Below are 22,514 nucleotides of genomic sequence, written 5' to 3'. Positions count from 1 at the left end.
CATTTTTACAGCATTTAAACAATAACAATGAGATATACATGTAGTTACACTTTTTGACATAATGTATTTAAGAGCTGTAACTATAACACTTAAATGTAATATATGGAATATTTTTCCCCTTTTCGTTGAACTCGGTGGAGATGTAATTTTTCAGCTGCATCCTCGAAGCTTTTTTATTAAGCTTATCTGAGGATGATATTATTTATTATTTATATTATCTGATATTATTTATTGGCTTGATTACTGTGTTGGTAGTAGGCTGATGTTTGATACATCTGATATCCACTTCAGCTGTAGATTTGGTTGAAAATTCTACATTTAAATTCTACATTTTCTTTCAGACAATAGCTTTCCATTTCGTTTGCATAGCAGTTGATTAATTAATTGATTAATTCAAACAATTTTTGAATCATTCACGGCTTCTCATATTTCCCATAATGACCTGGAAGGGTATGCTTCCTAATGTTTGTGAAGGCTTCTGGATTCTCACTGTGCCATATCACAAATGGTTTTAGTTTATATCCAGACACATTACCCCACCCCCCCTAACAGAATCGTAAATATGGTCTTTAAGAGCTTTGAACCAGACATATATTTTAGCGTTTTTGTGGAAGAACGTCTGCTCGGACATTTTTTTCCAAAACAAGAAGTTCTCATCCATGTCAAATATTTGCTGTGGCAAATAATTTTCCCCCGTAATAATTTTATCCAGTTTCTCTACAAACTCCTTAGCAGGCTTCTCATCGGCACTTGTAGATTCACCATACTTTTTCACATTACGCAGCGCAAAAATCTGCTTTAATCTCATGAATCGCCCCAGGAGAAGCCTTGCATTTGTCATCCGAGATTTTGATTTGAATCGACTTTGAAGTTTGTGACTTCCTCCAGAGTATCTTGCTGTCTCTGATTCACAAAAATTGATAATTTTTTTATGTTTTTGCTTTTCATGCTTGGTGCAGCACATCCTTGAATGGTGTTAAATACTCAGATAGAAAGACAGGTATAACGTCTTGCGATGCAAGACAATATACCGATCATTGTGCCATAACGATAAATCCTTTAAGTCCTTGGCAACTGTTTTTTTTATGTCTGCTGGCTTTTATGAGATTGTCTCTTGTGGACTTGGTTGTAAGACAAACTATGACTCGTGTAGGTCGGGAAATGCCTTTTTTTTTTTTTTTGTTCTTCCTGGGAATCCAATTTACGTGATGAATGTCGTTATGCTGTAGAGGATGTCAATTGCATGGCCTAACTTTAAACTTACGTCTCTGAGATTTTCTGTACGTTCACATTCAGGAAGACCGTTGAGAAAATCTTCCTTGTATTGTTGCTGGTTTAAAAGTTCTTATTGTAGTTGTAGGGAAAGAAGTACTTGACGTAGCTCGGAGGTCTCTTTCATGAAATTAAGTTGCCTGTCAGTTAGTGCGTTAACACTAATTTTGATGTCTTTTACTATTTGTAAGACTTTTTTCACTGTTAGATTATTGTATTTAACAAAATCCTCATATTCGCTAATTATCTTTGTTATTTGTTGGTTCCGTTTATCAAAGAGTTCTGATAAACGGAATCTACTAAGCTGGCTTTTATATTCTCTAAATTTTATATTAGTAATAAATTTACAGAATTCAAATTATAAGACTCACCTGTATTTTTTTGTCTATTCAATTCATCGTCTGATTCTGCCTGCTGTGCAGCCGGCTGGGCTGTGGGTGACAGTTTCTTTGTTCTCCCTGCAGTATTAGGCACTCCCATTAATCTCGTTTTGCATCGGATTTGCGTTGCCAGGTTGTTTCTGAAATTTCAGAACTTGTAAAGTGAAGATTCCTAGGGCATTTCCTACAATTTACATGATTTCGGTTGGACAATAAATCAGGCACTTATTGCACTCCATGTCTCAGTTTTCTTCCCTTGAGTAACTGTAGCGTGTATCTAAAGATGACGACATTCTTTTCTCGTTTCCATTCTTTGCCGCGGTGCACTCTGTTCAATTTTCAGCTCTCGAAATTTGGATTCTATTTAGCTGATTTCGGCGAATTATATATCGCTGCCTTAAGCGTGACAAGTAGAATTACTTATAATATAAAAATTATAAAAATATAATATAAAAATTATAAAATATATATGAAGTATGAAAATATAAAAAATAATAACAATATTAATAATTTGAAAATCAAAGTCTTCTTTTTGGAAAGAAGGCGTCATGAATAAATATGCTTGAATTGAGAAGGAGAGGATAAGTTTTCCCCATTACTATCCAGATAGTTGTATTGTTCCATATGTGTTGTTCAACACGTGTTGAACAAGAAAACAACTAGGAGCCGAAGATAGCTCGTGACAAACAGTACTTCTGTACTTTTTATTAGTACTTCTGTACTGTTTATTAGTACTTCTTATTGTTTCATTAGTACTTCTGCATAAAGGATACAAAAGCATACCCCAACGCCCTAATATTCTCTCTCTCTCTCTCTCTCTTTATATATATATATATATATATATATATATATATATGCATAAATATATTTCTTTCAGACACTATGAACAGCACACAATAACTTTGCAGCCATGATCTTCTAACTATAAAAGCTAAATATTACTTACTAAGATATATCATGTTCATTTCTTTGTAGAGAAACTAAAGATTTGGAACTAAAATGTGGCATATTTTTCTATGCTTATTAAGCTGGTGCTGATAGGGAGAGCAATTCAGCTAACAGGTATATGTAAGGCAAACTCGCTGCTGCTCAGAAAACACGGAAGCTATATTGTCACATCTGTTTGAGACAAAAAAAAAATCCATTTATTATATCGAAAGTTAGAGGTAAATTGAGAGTGGTTTTTCCATAGCATAAAAACGCTCAAGGACAGCTAATTATAAACATTGTCGTTTTACTTACACCTATGATGTGCAGTTTCCAGCTTAAGTAATACTACATATACACCACCACATGCCACGTCTATTGAAACATTATTTTACCTCGTTTTACATTATTATATTCTTACATACTTGGAAATGCGACAGTAATCTAAATTATTGTTTGGTGATTAAAAACACAAATGATAAAAACTCTGTTTCAGTAACTCTAGCTGAGAAATCACACATCACAGATGAGGCTAAAAGAATAACTACTTATTCTGAGCCAAAAACCTCATATCTTTTGCGGCCCTGTTTACTATTCCATTCCTATCCCTATCAGTGTTCCTAATGGGCACTTAAGCGCCCACGACCTTTTCAAATATTGCTCGACTTCGCAACCGCAATCCTAACTCGAGGATAAGGTGATCAGTCAATGCCTCCCGGTGTGTTTGTAGATGCGTGTGTTCACTTGGCCGGTTTGCTTGTTCTGGGGTACGAAAATCTCCAGTTTCCGGGGTGATAAAACCCCCTACCTCCATATGAGATCAGATAACTCACCGTTCGTTGAAAGAGATCAGATAAAGGTCTCTTTATCTGATTTCCTCATATCACTAACGGCAATCGAACCCAGGTCATTCCTACCAAAGGGAGGCCCTGTTAACTGAAACATGATATCTCTTGGCACCTGTCAAAGATGGCACATTATTCATCTCTTTGACAGAGTAACACTTCTGTCTCCGCGTACCTTTACTTGGTCAGTATGCCTATTGATGGATTTGTCTTTCCAAACCGGCACTGGATCTTTCAATTATTCTAGCCATTCCTAGTATTCTTGGAATTTTTCTGAATATCAATCGATCGCTTTGGTGATGAATCCTGAATACTTTAATCAGATGTCCTTTTCTAGTATTGCTGTACCAAGTTACAATTATACGTTTGGTACATTTGTACCACAAAAGCTTAGTTTTAATAGGATGATGATTAAGTCCTCAAACACATTAACAATTCGTTATATCTCGTCTTCATCGTCAGTATAGATGCTAAAGAGGTTAGGAAAGAATAAGTATCCTTGCACAACATCCTTTCCAATCCAGTCAATTAGCCTAACAACTGCTCTTACTGTGTCCGCTTGCTTTAAAAATAACAATCAGCATGATAATATGCTGAGGAAAGTCTTCTTCAAAACTTGGCACTGTTTCACATGTAAAACACAGTCGGAACCATAATTCATAACGATCACTGAGAGTCAAATGCTCCGATCTCTGGTACCGCTGCCTTTTCTGAAAATCAATTCTTTCTCAGGCATTTCAGTCTGTACTGAAACCTTAATATTAGATTTAATAATACTTAATAATATTAAGTAAATTAATCACATGCATCCTTCTCGTATAGTGGTACTGTGTGAATAATGACTTCTCCCAGTCTGTTGTTGGAGATGTCTTTGAATTCATTCTATTACACACTTTTGACTCGTTGTGTCTTCCAGCCTTAACTAGCGTTGCCTGTATCCATCTACTACCCGGAATAATTAAGCATCTCAATTGCTATTTCCGATTCATCTATAAGTGATGGTGTTCTAACTCAAAAATCTTCTGAAGCATTTTATTTAAATATTTCTCGCTATCTGTGAGTCTCTAGTACAGTTCATCACGGTACCCTTTCTCATTTTCCTTCTATTGATAACATGCAGTTTGGACACAACCTTAAGTTTAAATCGAATACTAGCTCAAACACTTTCTTATAATAATTATTATTCTTATAATTATTATAAGAATAATATTTTTATAATTATTATTCTTATAACTATTATAAGAAAAATAATTATAAAATAAATATTATCATAATTATTATAAGAATAATAATTATTCTTATAATAATTCTTTCTCAGGTAAGATCCTGAGAATTATAATTATAATTATTATAATAATTCTTTTATTATAATAATTATTCTTCCTCAGGTAGGATCCTACATGTTTTCACTTTACTTAGCATAGTATCTGTCCTGTCTTGCGAGTGTGTGGTATCTTGTGCAACATCTGAACATCTGAACAAAGACACCCTCTGATAGTAATTAGTAATGTGATTATTAGTAACTAGATTTTGAGAGAAGCTCGCAAAATCTAATTACAAATTAAATAAATATGAAGCATTTTTTCGGCACGAAAAGCCCATCTTATGCATGACTTGGTAGTGGCTAGGCGTTGAATCAAAAATAAGGCAATACGTTTAAAGGCAAATTCAGTATAACTGGCCATCTTCGTTGGGAGAAAAAAAAACTCTTTCATCCTGTTTCATCAGGATCTTAAAAAAAAAAAACTGAACTAACGTGCACGCGAAGCACGAGGTCGCATTGGAAGACAATAAAAGACACGCTATGGATATATTTATTCAGTAACTACAGTTTCACGTAACCTAGTCGACTGGAATATAGAAAGAGGAAGTGCTCCTCTTAGACAATGTCGACTGTGTATTTGAAAGACAGGTGGACTAAAGAAAGAAATATCTTTCAAGTGGTCGAAATTCTTTTTCGGTTTACAACTTCGGCCGGTAGAATTCAAATGAAACATCAGCTTTCTCCAATAAGGATCTCTTAGAGTATCTTATTTCCTTAGACCTTTTATTCACTTTCGATGACGTCATGCTAAAAAAACGTTTGTACCGTCCCGTTTCGAAATAAATGTTTTTTTGGTGCACGCGATGAATGGAGAAAATTGCTTTCTCACAGAGTATAAAACCTGACGACTTGATCAGATGCACCCTCTGGTTTCTGTAGTAGCTGACTAAGTGACGCCAACTTCGGAATCATGAAAATCATCGTTGCAGTCCTCCTCGCCTGCGTTTTGACATTTTATTTCGTATTAGCAGATGAAACGGCAGATGAAAAGAAAGAGCATTACAAACAGTGTAAGTAAAATACTTTTTATGATGTCTGAAAAATTTTCGTAGTTTCTGACACTAAAAATTATTTTGGGTATACAAGATAATAGAGAAGAAACTTTGGTTCAGGAATTTATGATCCATCTTAGATTTGAATTAAAGAAAAATAAGACGATCTGTTTTAAGACGTTCTATGAGGAGTAAATATGCTCTCACTTCCATAAGATTAACAACGTTCATTATTTTAAACGTTGCCGTATTCGAACATCGCATTCTTACTGCAGTTAATGCGGTATAAGAGATAAACTGCTTTTTCTCTTAATGCAGATTAAATACACCAAGAATGTGAAATTCCAACACAACAACATTTATAATAATAAATGTAGCTATTCTTATGCATTTGAGAGAGCGTATTTTCTCCTTTTATTTTGGTACAAGCGGCTAAAAGGTTTCATATAACATGGAGATTTGGAATTTATGTATTTAGATTTAAATCGTTTGCTGGTGTACATCGCTATTTAGTAGTGCATTACTCAACATCCTGGAGATGTAATTAACGATATGATAAACACTACGCTTTCTGGTTTTACTACTTCATTCACCAGAGGTGTATTTCTCAAAACACCACAGGATATCAGATTTAAGTTCACTTTGCAACCCTTCTTGATTAGGATTAAACAGAAAGTAGCAGTTTTTCAAAATAAACTGCTACTTTCCGACATTTTGTTTGTTTTGTTTTGTTTGTTTATCATTTTGTTTGTTTATCATGTCAGATAAACAAACTGCTTATCTGACATGATAAACAGTTTGTTAATCATGTCAGATACTTAGAAGTTGCGGGTGGCTTTGCCATTATTCTGATTGTTGTACTTATATGTTATGTAGTTTGTTGACTGTGGTCTTGTTATTTGATATGTTGTTCAGGTTACTCTATAGGTTGGGCTGTAGTAATGTTTTAACATAACTGTGTAATGGCATAAGTGTTTCACCTTTAATATTTTGTGTTTTGTTCGTGCTTCCTGCATATGTGTGGGTCGTTCCTAGAATATCAGTTTTACCATTTTATCTTGCAACCATTGCAACCTGTTAAGTCTGTAGTCTGCGCAGAATGCGTATAATATGATTGTGTTAAATTGTGAATGAAACTGTATTGTGTAATTTATTTTTTTTCATTCACATTTAACATTGCTTATAATATATTAATCATGATTTGTATAAAAATTATTTATTGTTCCTTAATTAAGGATTACTATTTAAATATTTATTCTAAACTTAACCTACTATTAATTTATTAAATAATAATATGTGTAGAAATTTATGATAACTAAAATATATATAAAGTAACGAAAAGTGTTATTATAAATAATTGTATACGTAATGAAAAAGCTGATTAAGTAGCTCAAATATTCTGTTTATTCTTATTTGTAAAAATTTAACGTTATATAATCACTTATGTAGTTGTAGAGCGTTGTATTACATTAGCGAAATGTTTGCGTTCATTGGTTGTCATGGAGACGCATGAAATAAACAAGCACGAGTCGAAGAGTGCGGGGCCTGGGAACCAAAAGGAGAAAGGAAGAAAAATAAGAATTTTAATTAGAGAAAAGGAGGGAGTTTTGCGGAGCCTGAAGGAAGATAGGATACAAGCAAAGAAGTGAAGGAAAATTATAAATTCTTTAGGGCAGAAATTCATGAAAATAGTGCTTAGAAGTGAGCAAAAAAACGTAGTGAATCATATACTGAGCTGCAAGTGAAATCAGCTGTTGTTGTAGAGGAAAACTGATGTCGTAATCGGATAAATAAAGAACTGGACATTCAATGGGAAATTCTGATTAGTTCCAGTTAGTCTAGGATTACGTCTTAATTTTATGTTGCCCTGAGAAGAATTATTATGAATTTAACTAGTTGGAGAAAAGTAAACAAGGAAAGATTCAATACCTTATTGCTGTTGTTTAGAGTAGTGAAGCGCTATTAACAGTAGTTCAATTAAAGCATTGGAGAATTTTATTTAATGTGTTCCGCTAGCTTAAATAAGTTAATTCATAAGTGTGCTCACAATAATTTGATGTATTGAAGATTGTATCTGGTAAGAGTAGTCATACTTGTTTGTTTATTCTAACATTAACTATAACGTATCTTCGAAGTTCAAGGTCCGAAATAAGATTGCTTGGAATATTGTCTACCTTGATTAGTGCCTGCTGTGAATTTAAACATTAAGTACAACTGATAAATATGTGCAGACTGATCAAATGAGAAGTTTTGTTTTATTAACTTGAGTTAAGAAAGCTTGTAATTTTGAAGCTGTGAATTGTATGTTAAAGTTTAGAACATTGAATTGGAATGAGTGACTTAGCAAGATGTATTAAGTTATTTGTATTGATTCATTTAAAAGTAGAATTCTTGTATTTGTTATATATCATATATTAAATGTTTTATTTTATTAATCTAAATATTGTGTTTGCCTGAATTCCCTTTTATTGCACCGTTCATAAAAAATTCGAATCTTGCGGGTGCCCCAAGTAGAATAGTAAATAATTCGGCCTAAATGAGAAGACTGCTAACTTAATTAAGAATTGATCCTACTGTTTTATATAGACTAATCTAAAAATAGGGTGGCGCAGTATAATTATAAATTTCCCTACTTTTGGATCGGTGATCAATTTGCAATTAGTTGTTTTATTAATAAGAGTGACTTGAAACAAGATGGCAGATTAGAACACAACATGAAAATGGAACGTCACGACAAATGGCGCAGCCGACAGGATGTGATTTAATCGATAGGAATTAAAATTAACAACTATAAGTTAAGAAATGGAGTTTAGTTTTAGTGATAACAATCATAGAAATGCTCCCTGAAATTTTAGAAAGTGAAATAAATAAATCACAATGAACTGGTTATAATCTGGAGTCAGGCAAAGATAAAAATTTATTTTAAAGTAGAAAGATTGTATTAATTGAATTAGTAATTTATTAATCACTATGGCTGTTACATCAAGCTCTGAAATGAATGATAGTGAATTCTTTCGTACGGTAAACCCGCAACAAGTTTTTCCCCAATTTTCAGGTGAAGAATCAGATGATGTACTATTTTTCTTTACCTATGTTGAAAAACTTAGAGAGATAGCTAGTTGGACTGATTTTCAATTGCTAGTTTTGATTAGAAGTAAATTAATAGGTAAAGCAAAAACATTTTTATATTCTTCTCCAATACTTCGGGAAACTTTTGAGTATTCTAAATTTAAGGAAACTTTATTGTCCCAATTTTGTAAACTTAGAAGTGTAGGTCCTAATTTATGGAAGTTACAGAAAATTATTCAAAAGGATAAGGAGACTGTTACTGATTTCCACAATCGTTTATTAGCATTGGCCAACAGTTTGAATGTTACTGGTGAAGATAAACCTCACTTAGATTGGGCAGTATTCCAACAATTTAGGCAAGGTCTTAGGCAAGAATTGCGAGAAACAGCAATAAGAAGAAAATTTCCACCCTTAGAAGAGTGTGTCAAAACTGTCAAGGAAAGAGAACAAATATTAGGAGACCTTTATCCCTCAACCAATGTAAGTCTTGTGAATGTTGTGAATAAGACTGATAGTTCTTTCAACCAATCAGAAATAGAAAAGAGAAGTAAAGTTGAAAAAGGAAAAGCAAAGAATATTGGAGGATATTCAAGTAGTGTAAACTGCATGACTGAAGGTAAAGAGCAATTGGACAAGAAACTGATGACAGAAGTAAAAACTTTAATTCACCAGGAGGTGAATAAATTGAATCAGCCAATATTAAATAGTCTTGATGAAGTTGTAAAGCAATTGCGACTATTACCTTGAGATCTCAAGAAAATCAAAACCCCACTACAAATAAAATTAATGAGATGATCAAACATGAAGTTGAAAAACAAAGTCAACCTATTTTAAATAGTCTAGATAAAGTAATCCGAGGATTAGATGATGTTAGACAACAAATGTCTGTTATTCCTCAATCCAAGACAGACATAAAACAAAGAAATCCTGTTAAATGTTATAATTGCAACAAAGTTGGACATTATGCTAGGAACTGTTTCCATAACAAAGAAAACTACTATAACAACAGATGGAACTCAAAATTTGGATATGTGACCCACAGGAGAAATAACAGAATTCAGAAATATCAAGCATCTAATGAGAGAATGATGAGAATTAGAGGTGATATCCTGGGCTCTAAATGCGACATCTTATTAGATACAGGATGCAATGCCTCTACAATCAGAATGGATTATTTCCTAACCTAAAAGAACAAACTGTGGAAGAGCACTGCCAAGCTGAGACAACCTGTAAGGATTACTTCTCTCTCAGACTCAAACTCTGTGGCATATGAAAAACTTTGAGCAAGGATATACCTACCAGAATTTGGACTGTACGTGTGGCAAGACTTACTTGTGGTTCCCACTACTTCCAATCTAAGTTCTCACATTATCTTAGGTACAAACTTCTTAGCAAGATATCAAGCTTCTTGTTTTCCATGTATGTTTTAAACCACTGGAGTAGACGATCTCTAATTCCGATATGCGTTAGTTTCGTTAACAAGGTTTTGTGTATGTGTGTGTGTGTTAGTGTGTCAAATGCTTTTGTTAGGTCAATGAATACGACTAATATTATTCTGTTTTTATCCAATGCAGCGTTTATTAGGTCTGTGAAATCTTCCAAGAGTGTTGCTGTTCCTTTTTGTTTTTGAAAGCCATATTGTTTTTTGGGTATGATTTGAAATTTTTCAACGTATGTAGAGAGGATGCAGTCTACGATGCGCTCCATGATTTGGTTGATTACAGAAACGTGGCGATGGGTCTGTAATTACTTATAATGTTTCTTTTTCCATGTCTGTGTATGGGTGTGATTAATGCAGACTTTAGTGTTTCAGGTATGTGTCCCGTTTCGAAGATTTTATTTAACAGTTTTTGTATAAGTGGACATAGGTTGGTTCAGTGTTTCTTGATGTCTTTTAATCTGATTACGTCTATCCCCGTTCCTTTGTTAGGGTTAATTTGTTGAATTGCCAGTGATAGTTCTTCTTTTGTTACTGTGAGGAACCACATCGACTGGGTTGCTCCTGCACCTAGTAGAGAATGTTCGTTTGTGTGAGGAAAGGATGTTTCTTGTAGTTTTTGGACAGAGTTCACGAAATGCTGATTAAAGTTGTTTGTCAAAACTGTTTGAGGGATTTTGGGTACTGCGATAGAGATTATCGGAACTTGTCAATGTTCGAATTTAAGAAATTTTAAGGGAGATGAATTGTAGTAGAAATTTAATTTCATGATCTTTTCGCTTCATATATATCGATTATATTCTAAAGTTTTCTGTAAAATCATTAAAATAACTTTAATATATACACTGCTTGAAAAGAATTCAACGAACATATTGAAATGGTTGCGAGAAGGGGAGTTTGAAATGGGCGTTGTAATAGGATGCCATGTTGCAGGCCTAAATGTTCGGCAACTTATTGATAAGTTCGACCTTTTCACGTCAACAATCAGCGATACCATACTGAGATGAAAGCGCAGGGAGTAACTGCAGGTACTACACACATTAGACGGCCGACCACACTCACGATACGTGATCGTACGGTGCTACGATGGATAATACGCAAAAACTGCCATTCAACGACAGACACGTTTAATTCGAATTTCAGGGAATCGACTAGAACCAGAATCTGCACAAAACATTCTGAACTGAGGCTCACAACATGGGTTTCCATGGTTGGACCGCAAAAGATAAGTTCCACCCGAACGAACATACAGCGTCGTCTTTGGTGATGCGAAAGGCGTGTACAGTTTGACGCTGAAACACTCTATCGAGCAGATGGACGCAGAAGAAAGGTTCACTGGCGGATGCCCAGTGAACCTTTCTTCCCAGAGTGCATAACGAAAACTATTAAATTCAGGGGTTTGAATGTTATGGTATAGTCCTGTTTTTTTCTGGTTTGGTGTCGGATTTGTGTTTGTGGTGTGCCACGAAAACATTGAACACTGAGATATATCTGAGCATTCTAGATAATGCAATTCTTCAAACTTTGTGGCGTTTCTATGCAACTGACCATTGTCTCCTCAAGACAATGCACCGCACATACACTGCTATTCAAATTAGCTTAAGATGCTTTAAAATGCGGAAAATTAGCATTTTCGTCATTTAAGAGATGCACATACAAAGAGGCATTGCAGGACCCTTTGCGATATAGAGGAATGGTAATTATCACAGTATGGTTTCATTTTATTTCTTCTACTTAAAAATCAAATTAAAAAAAAAAGAAAATTAGTGTAAAGGTATAAACGGAAGGAATAAATACACTGACACACGCTAATGGATAGTTCCTTAGACAGTGAAATTACTAGTGTCATTGGCCCAGGGAAAATAGATTTGTGCTTCAGGTCAAGTGTTGAATATTGTTAAAAGATAATTAAGTAAATAAATAAAATAAAATCTATTAAAATAAAAACTGGTGAACAGCTTTCTCTTAAGTTTAAAATGGTAGGTTTCATTAAATTTATTTAACCCAATTTAGAGTTATTTCATGTGAGAATACAGGAAATATTGTCCTTATAATATTTTTATTGTTAGTGGGTTTTATGATATTCAATTGTGCTGCGCTCATCTTTAGGATGCGTTTTTATGTATATTTTTGCCATTCTAATTAATTGTGAAAAACTCATAAAGTAATTCGTTAGTTTAGTAAATGTTTTGGGAACAAATGTCATTGAAATTGTTTATTTATTTTGACAGGGATGGAGAAGAAGTTAGAGGAGTGTAGAAAGAACAACTCTATAAGCGAACAGGTACAGAAGTTCATTATTTAGTTAACATCAACAAATGTACTTTATATTGAAACCTTGTAATTAAATGTTAAATCCTAATATAATATATGAATACATGGAATGGCTTTCCTTACATTTTTTGCTTTCGAAGATACTGAAAGCTATGTCCTGCAATACGAATTAAAATACAGTTCATAAGATAATTTTCTTTCTATAATTTTGCGTTAATTCAGCATTTCCACTCGATATAACGTTAAAGTTTTCTTCCATTTTTTCAATTTCCTCAAACAATTATATAATTATCGCATTACTTTTAAATTCGGTCACGTTTCTTCAAAGTTGTCTATTATTATTATTATTATTATTATTATTATTATTATTATTATTATTATTATTATCACGGACTTCCAGGGAGACAAGTACTCATCGAGGGAGGCTATAAAGCACCCAAATCAAATGTCATATATTCTTTTAAGTTCATTCACACTAGATGCACTCACTACCCTTAAATTCAACTATTCCACTCACTCAGTGCTCTGAGAGATAAAACCCTAGCTCTCACCCCTTTCTTGAATGCGAATAAATTTAATTTCCATAGATAACCTTGTACTTTCTTCTCACCTTCCATATAACAAAAAATTCACCATACGGTATCCTACAACACCTATTCAGAAATTTATAAACCTCTATCATATCACCCCTCTTTCTCCTGTTAACCACAGTCTGTAATCCATATGCAATCCATACGCAATCTGTCTTCATAATCTAAATCCCATAATCTGGATACAGCTTCGTTATCCCTTTGGAATCCAGGAGACCAAATCTACGCACAATAATCCAGGTGTGGTTTTATCAGCGCTTTATAAAGTGGCAAAATGACTTCCTTAACTTTACTTGTCAAGGTTTGGTTTAACAAGAGAATTTTCCTCTGATTTGTATTTGCAAAGTTTGTAATGCTATCTTTGAACTTCAAATTCCTATCCACCATAAAGGCAAGATCCCTAGTCACATCCGCTTCTTGTAGCATAACTCCACTAATAAATTATGCCGCTGAAAATCTCATCACACCAAAGTCTATACACTTACTATTATAAAACTGATAGCCATATTCGTTTTCCGAAATTTCCAGCCTATTCAAATCATTCTGAAAGTGCTGAATATTAGTACCATCTCTGATTGCCTTGCCTGTCTGCACATCATTAGTAAACAACTACGCATCTCCTGTTAGACCCATCCTAATGTTGATTGTATAGATTGAACATTAATAATGCCCCAAGAAATGAACCATGATGCATACCACTGGCGACCATAATTCTGACAGGTTTTCATCAACCGTATACCACTTTTTGATATCTATCGGTCACCTATCCATTTATCTGATCAGATGCCTTAGCAATATTCAACATTATGGTAGGGTATCCATTACCATTATTCGACTTGGCCTTTTATAACACTGTTATAAAATATGAGCAAAGTTGCTAAAACAAGCCCTTTCTTTAGTAAACACATCCTGGTCCTTGCGGAGTACAGTGTTTGTGTACGCACTTCTGTATGCGAGTTATTACAAACCTCTTCAGCATTTCGATGCACCTCTAATGAAGCAATAGCACTCTACATCATGCTACATACACTTGGTTGATACATCTTAGGAAAGTGAGCGGTCATTAATTGAACATTAGCTTCTGACGCTTGAGTATCATCTGAATCCGGTAGTTATTCTTCTACATTACTTTTTTCTTTTGCTAGCGGCAAAACAATATAATTTTGGATTGCCTTTAGCCAGCATAGCGAATTTGTTTAAGTATTCTGAATTAGCTTTCTGCACAGTATTCGTTAATCTTTTTTGGTCTGCTTTTTATTATTTCATAATTCTTCTTACTCTTATTCTCACGATATTCTTTCCACATGATCATCTTCTTCTTGAGGATTTTTTGCTTAATGAGGTTTGACATCCATCTCACTCCCAATATATTTATTCTTCGAACACTACGGATACATTCAGATACGATTAAAGCACTTTTTCAAAGATTCCCATGCATTACCAACATTTTTCCCATTGTAACTGATACCATGGAACCAAAGATAGTATTATTATTCAGTAACCATAAAGCTATATTGGTGATGGATTTCATCGCCCCCTGCATCTGAGCCGCCAGAGTTAAATTGATCATAATTTCCAGCTTTATAGTTCAGCAAGTAACCCATTCTAATGGGAATATCAATATAAATTAGATACTTTCCAAGAAAGCATAGCATGATCAGTGTCACCAATTAATGTTAAATCACCCATATTCTTCACAGAGACCCCTTTTGGCGCTATGAAATAAACACATCTAACACTCTTTGCTCGAGTTCCGTCTTTCACATGCTGCTTGAAAAAGTTGTCTCGCATCAATTCAATAAATTCCTCTTCATTATCATCAGATTTCTTTTCTACTCAATCAATGTTTGAATAATTAGTCACCCATACTGATCACTCGTTTAACACTCATAAAACTAAATTGGTGATACATTTCATCGTCCACTGCAGCTGAGCCCCTCCCCCAGACCTGTAGCAACATCCCACCATATATTTCAATCTTTCAGTGGCCACTTCACATCAGACGTACTGCTACAGGGGACATTATTATTATACGGGCACATCCATGGATTCCGAAGACTTACCGCAGGAGATACCATCTATCCACTCAATCTATCATACGTCTCCTTGAACCTATTAAAAGAAAAAGAGCTCACAACCGATTCTGGCAACCCATTCTACTCATTCAACACTCTACAAGCAAAAGATCTAGTCCCCATACCTGTACCCAACTTCCAGGGAAGCTGATATTTCAAGTATCTCCTTTTAAAAGCATATTTTGTACAAGTATCCCGTGCAATACATAATACTAGTACAATACTTAATGCAACCTTTTCCCTTAATGATATAGTTTTCCTGTATCTGTATTAGGTCTCAAACCAAAAAGTAATTTCTCCGTTGGCTTGTGATGTGGTTCATTGCGATTCAAGTGTGGGCCCTCCTTATTATGCAAGTCTTTTCTGCCATTAAACTCTACACATCTAAAAACTCGCATCTTCTTCACGGCCTGCCAATGAAATCATTTGCTATTATTGTCCTCTTTCTTAACTCAGTACTGTCGTATCTGGGTAGCAAACCAGCAATTTTAACTCCCACATTTCTTTCTCGCTTCTTCCATCGGAAATTTCATATCTGTCTATGATATTATATTTGTCTTTACTTAAAATATTAATTCTTACAAGAATTACCATCTGTTTTACTTTTCGTTTCTGTTTATCGATTATGTTTGTGACATCTTCCATTTTCGCTTCCGGTATAATAGAAGTAGTGATCACTCGGCAAGCGTAAAGGTTCATTATTCAACCGCAGTATTATATCACTTCTTTTTTCTTAGATTTTAATTAGCTTACCTTGTTATTATTATTATTATTATTATTATTATTATTATTATTATTATTATTATTGCACAGAAATGTACGCATACAACATTAATAATTACCAAATACAACTTATGTAGACCAAACAAAAGAGGAGGTGGTATCATGGCATTTGTCAAATAAAAATACAATGTGATTGAAAAAATGCGGAACCACTAATTTTGGAAATCACAAATAGCGACAAACATAGCAACAAATACACAATACACATAATACACAGACTCCCAGATAATAATCCACTCAGCTTTCTGCACGCGTTAGACGCATGGCAAAGCGGCATCGAACAACACACAGGCTCATTGTAATAGGAGACATTAACATAAATACTCTTCACCACGCTTCTTCAACCATTAATACATACGTAGGGTTTATGTACTGACTTGATATCCTAAGTCAGTACAACATAAACCCTACCATTAACTCCCAACAAGAGAAGAAATACTCAATAAATCACTAAGGAAATGATGCATTGATCATATCAACATACGGGCTCCCATCCATATATATACATCATCAATAATTAACGTCAAAATTGCCGATCACTACTTTGTCTCAACTTCTTTTTATTACGTTACCTACCCCCCCCCCCCTTTCACCACCACAAAAGTCAACAAAACTCGATAATATTAAAGACCATTGTCGACAACCGTGTAAAAAATACAGACTGGAATTCCCTACTTAAAATAAACGATCCTGTAACATTATATGAGAATTTCCAACTAACGTTCACAGAAATATAAAAAACAGCAACAAACCCTACACAAACGAGGCGACAAACAGACAATAATTCATGGATAACTGATGCCATACTAAATAGTATTACTGTAGAAGAAAATCTATGGAAAAAACTTAAAAAGTCACCCAGTAACACACATTTACAAACATTATACAAAAACACAAGAACTCAAGTAACAGCAAAATTTCGTAGGTCAAAAAGACACTACTACTTCCAAAAATGCATGGAATATAACGACAACATGAAGCAAACAAGGGCTTTTTTCGAGTTACTCAACGAATTAGTAACTCGAAAAAAGATAACTTCAGCACAAGATTTTATTACAAAAAAGTTTCGGTCAGGAGACAAACCAAGAGGAACTATTAGATTCATTCAACCATGCCCTCACAAACAATGTCACACAACTCAAAAAAGATAATCTACCAACGATCAACAGAAACCTACAGAAATTTCAACAAAAACTATATATTTTCCACCTGTAACAAAACAGGAACTGAAAGAAGCACTCTTATAGCTAAAACCAAAGACTACTCCAGGCATAGACAAAATAAGACTCACAGACCTTTTAACACATCTTGAACAAATAAATCCAATACTTTTGAAACTCGTGAACATAATATTCGACACTGGTATTATTCCACAAAAACTAAAAACTGCAATAATTAAACCAATTTACAAACATGGTTAAAGAAACGATACTCAGAAATACAGACCAATAGCTACCCTCTGTCATTTCAAAAATTCTAGAAAAAGTAACGCACACACCAGACTACAGCACTACCTACAGAAGTATAACATCATTTCACAAAACCAATACGGCTTTCAGAAAACATAAAACACCAACACTTTATTAGAAGACATCTCCGAAGCAATAAACAAAGCTCTCGACAAAAACAAGTGCACTGTACTTATAGTGCTTGACTTAACCAAAGCATTTGATACATAGAACATGATATTCTACTCACCAAACTATACTTAATAGGTATAAGAGGAGCACTGCATATCTGGTTCAGGAACTACCTCTCAAACAGAACACAAGTAACAAAAATAGGTACATGTCACACCCGGGGTATACAAATAAAACACGGTGTCCCTCAAGGCGCCATATTATCACCCACTCTGTTCAACATATACATTAAAGATGTTCATAACCTGGCCATAAGAATCCAAATATTTCAGTACGCAGATGACACCGCAGCATTAGCAATCCACACAGACATCAACACGGCTCTCTCCAAAGCACAGCAAGACCTAAAGGAAATCACAACATACTTCAACCAAAACGCAATTCTAATCAACGTAACCAAAACACAGATGTTAATAATGCACAATCCGAGAATCATGCGCCCCGCACCACTATCGATACACAGTCACACACACCACTGAATTAATAACAAATAACCCTGCCAATGTCCCGAAATCAAACGTGTAACAAATGCAAAATACCTTAGTCTCTACATTGATTGCCACCTTAAATTGACAAAACATATAGAATACCTACACCAAACTCCGAATCATCGCAGCGAAACTCTTCCAAGTAAAAGACATTATTCCATCTAACATAAAAGAACTCCTATATCACCGTATCTGCGAATCCCTACTCAGATAGGGTATAACAGTCTATGCAAACACCTCAAACCACCACGTAACAAAATTAGAAATATTACATAGGAATATTGTGTCAACAGTGATTTGGACACCTTATACACAACAGCCAATATCGACCAGCACATGGCGATACACAGAATCGCCATGTGCTAAGAATTAAAAATCTGAAACACTACGTATTATCACTAAGGAATTACTTCAACATCACCTATCGAAACAACAGAGACACATATCTCATAACACGACCCACAACAACTCCTTACATCCCTACACCCTTCAACGAATCATATGGTTCTTTGGTGAGATCACATAAGATACCCACGCTACTCAACAACCTACCAAGTAATTTAAAGCAAATAGACAACTACATAACTTTTAAACACGAACTCTGGAAAATATGCTAACAAAGTTAATATACCATTAATACTAATATATACATCATAAATCACCAGCGTCCAATGCCTACATCCCATCCATAAACAGTAACAACAACATAAATAGAGAAGGCTAAATCCCACTCTCTTCATAAAAACTAACCCAAGCTTCGAAGTAGGTGGGATTAAAACGCCTCATTCATCCACACGTAATCCTCATAATCAAAGATTGTAAATTATGTAACAAAACAGTCAGTATGGGGTATAATAACAATGAAGATACAGATATAAAAAAAGTATATGAATTTGTATCCAAAGAAAAAAATATTGAAAAGAAATAATATGCCTTAAACTGTTTTCTATTTTTCTTTTTTTTTCTTTTTTTTCTTTTTCTATTTTTCTATTTTCATCGTACAGTGTAATATGCATTAATTTTAAATATGTAAATACTCTGTACGATGAAAATAGAAAAATTGTTATTTTATAGATAATATGTAAACATGCAAAAAAGTCTGTAATAATCATCTGTAATAATGTGATAATAATCATATGTATGTAATTTATCTGAGACATAATCATATTATTATTATTATTATTATTATTATTATTATTATCCATTATTAAAAAAATTCCGTGAAATCTTCATTGTTAATATTATTGTAAATATAGATGCAAAAAAGTATTATTATCAAAATTTTAATTGAAATGCCATGTAGAAAATGAATCAGATATGAAGAACTTAGAACTGAATTTTTTAAAATTTACAAATTGGAATGTCAGTAAAGATGATTATTGTAGTTGTGTAAATATTTCAGAAATCAATACAAAATAAAGGAGTGAAGGAAAAAATAATTATTATTATTATTATTGCCAACTTCAGCGCTTCTCTGCCTCTTGTTATGATCCTTTTTCTTATTATGCATAAGTTTAGTTATCTCAACTTTTATTTCTGTAATATTTCATTTACTCTTAATCTCTCTCTCTCTCTCTCTCTCTCTCTCTCTTCACCTGCTTACTTTTAGGGAATTTTCTATCTGTAAGTGAATATTTGTGATTCTGTTGTAAGAGCAATGCTAAACGCTCTCTCAGTCTCCGATACGTACAATTGTAGATCTCGGAGCAGACAATTTGCGATTATATTATTGATCTCTAAACTACTCTGTATATCGGAATAACATTTTCAAACAATAAAATATGTATTATTATTATTATTATTATTAAACTCTTGTTGTTAATTTAAAAGTGTCACAAATTAACTCTTCTTGTCATGCTGAAGACAGTGATATATAATTAATCGAAATCGGCCAAGTGAAACTCAAATTTTGAGTGTGCTGAAAATTGAGCAGAATCCACCGTGGTCACTAACGAGCATAGAATAAAGGACGTCGCCATCTTTACAGTTGTTCAAGGGAAGAAAGGTGAGCCATGAAGTGCAACAAGTGCATGAGGATTTATCGTCCGACGGAAGTCATATAACCTGCAGGAAATGCCTTAGGAATCTTCACTTTACATGTTCCGGAACCTCAGAAACAACATGGCAACACAAATCCATTGCCAAGCGAGAGGAATGGAAATTTATATACTGCAGAGAGAACAAAGAAATGCTGCCACCCACGACGCAACTGATTACGCCGGAAGTAGAATCGGACGATGAACTGAACAGACAAAAAAATACCGGTGACAGTTATAATTTGAGTTCCGTAAATTTATTACTAGAGAAAGGTTTAGAAAATATAAAAGCCAATTTGGTCGATCTTGTCCAAGAACTATTTGATAAACAGAATAAACAAATAACAAAAAAAATTAGCGAATATGAAGAGTTTGTTAAATTTAATAATTCAAAAGTCGAAGAAGTCTTACAAACGTAAAAGACATTAAAACCAACATTAACGCACTAACTGACAGGTAGCACAAATTGATAAAAGACACATCGGAACTTCGTCAAGAATTTAATTTCCTGAAACTATAATACGAAGTTTTAAACCAACAACAACATAACGAAGATCTTGTCATAAACGGTCATCCAGAAACTGAATCCACATAAAATATCAGAGACGTAGTTTTAAAGCTAGGCCATGCAATTGACATCCTCCCTACAGCATAATGATATTCAGACCATAAATCGGATTCCCAGGAAGAACAAAAAACAAGGCTTGCCACGACCCGCACCAGTAATAATCTGTCTGACAAGCAAGGCTACAAGAGACAATCCCATAAAAGCCAGGAGACTGAAAAAACCAGTAGTCAAGGATTTAAATGCATCGCAAGACAATACGCCAATCTTCTTATCTGAGTATTTAACACCTTTCAATCAGAAACTTTTGAACCAAGCAAGAAAAGGAAAAACAGAACAAATTATCAATTTTTATGGATCAAAGATGGCAAAATATTCTTGAGAAAGTCACAGACTTCAAAGTCTATACAAATAAAAAGCTCGGAAGATATAGATAGGTTGTCAGAGTGAAACAAAAGACTCCAACTTAGTTCAATAAGACGATCTTAACACAACAAAAATTAATGTGAACCATCAGATAGATATAATTACACCAGAATACATCAGCAATCGTACTTTAGACTCGCTTGATGCATAAACAAACACACAGTACAAGCGAGATTTCTCTCAATCTTGCATATTAACATCAGAAGCATCCGAAAACATTGGTTATTGTTACAGGCGTATCTGAGGAATTACACTGATAATATTGATATATATAGTGATTCTAACTGAAGTATCCATAACTAATGATGAAGCGACTGCTTTCCAAATTCCAGGCTTCCAACAACATAGATCATGCCGCCAAACAAAAAGAAGGGGTGGAATATTAATATTTATCAAACAAAAATTAATAGCAAAAGAAACGGCCTATCTGAAAGCATGCTGAAACCCTTAACCTCGAAATCACTAATACCACGAATACACAGCATCCCATAATACTAAATGCTATTTACAGGCCACCAAACCTAAACATGATGAAATTCTTGCACGAACTCAATTGCTGGCTTTCACATCAAGAAATATGCTCAACCGAATACCTAATGATAATCGGCGACATAAACATAAATATTGCAAACGAAAACCAGAAACACTGTACAATACCTAGATACGCTATCCATATACAGGGTGTTCGGGATAAATTTGACATATTTATAATTAATTATATTTTTCCGTAAGTTACATGTATTAACACACACTTCTCTTCATTTAAAAGTTTGGACCCTTTTTCATTCACATACAAGATGTCAGAAAGGATGGATAGCTGGAACCCACCTGAATCATGGAAGAGAATAACTTGTATCATGATGATTCGTGCCCGCCATCAAAATAAGGATATTACGACTGCTGTCCAATGCTCCCTGAATACAGTAAAAACAATCAGGCATGAACTAGAGACTTGCAATGGTGACTACGAGGATGTAGCAAGAAGAAAGATCCCTAGCAGACGATCTGATTGCGTTCGTACAGCAGAATTCCTCGCAAATCTGCAGGAACAGGTGTTGAAGAACCCTGGCATTGGAATTCGGGCTTTGTTCGTGGAGTTGCTAACTGTAGTCAAGCCCTGGATAACAAGGGTAGGCAATGGTAGGCCGTATGTATGGCAGCAGGATTCGGCCCCTTGCCACACCTCTGGGAAAAGTCAAAAATGGTTGTCTGAAAATTTCTACGACTTCACCAGTCCAAATGTTTGGCCTCCAAACTCCCCAGACCTTAACCCCATGGATTATTTTGTATGGGGCGCAGTTGAAAAAGACACCAATCGCACTTCCAGTAATACAAAAGCCCAGTTAATGGATAAAATTAAAACAGTTTTTGCGGCCCTTCCCAGGGAGAC

General features: G+C 34.3%; 1 protein-coding gene across 1 annotated transcript in view; it reads left to right on the top strand.

Annotated features, from left to right (window-relative positions):
- The window catches only part of LOC150099454 (uncharacterized), a 42,466-nt gene that overhangs the window by 4,770 nt on the left and 15,182 nt on the right, over nt 1-22,514 (top strand). The window contains exon 3 of the mRNA XM_090404475.1: nt 12,479-12,531. Coding sequence (XP_090260601.1) covers nt 12,479-12,531 — 53 coding nt within the window. The remainder of the gene's footprint in view (nt 1-12,478; nt 12,532-22,514) is intronic.

This window comes from Typopeltis vanoorti, chromosome 14 (genome assembly GCF_054136105.1).
Source record: "Typopeltis vanoorti isolate ZY-2024b chromosome 14, IOZ_Tvanoo_1.0, whole genome shotgun sequence".
Classification (NCBI taxonomy): domain Eukaryota; kingdom Metazoa; phylum Arthropoda; class Arachnida; order Uropygi; family Thelyphonidae; genus Typopeltis; species Typopeltis vanoorti.
This window is presented reverse-complemented; position numbering and strand designations above follow the sequence as displayed.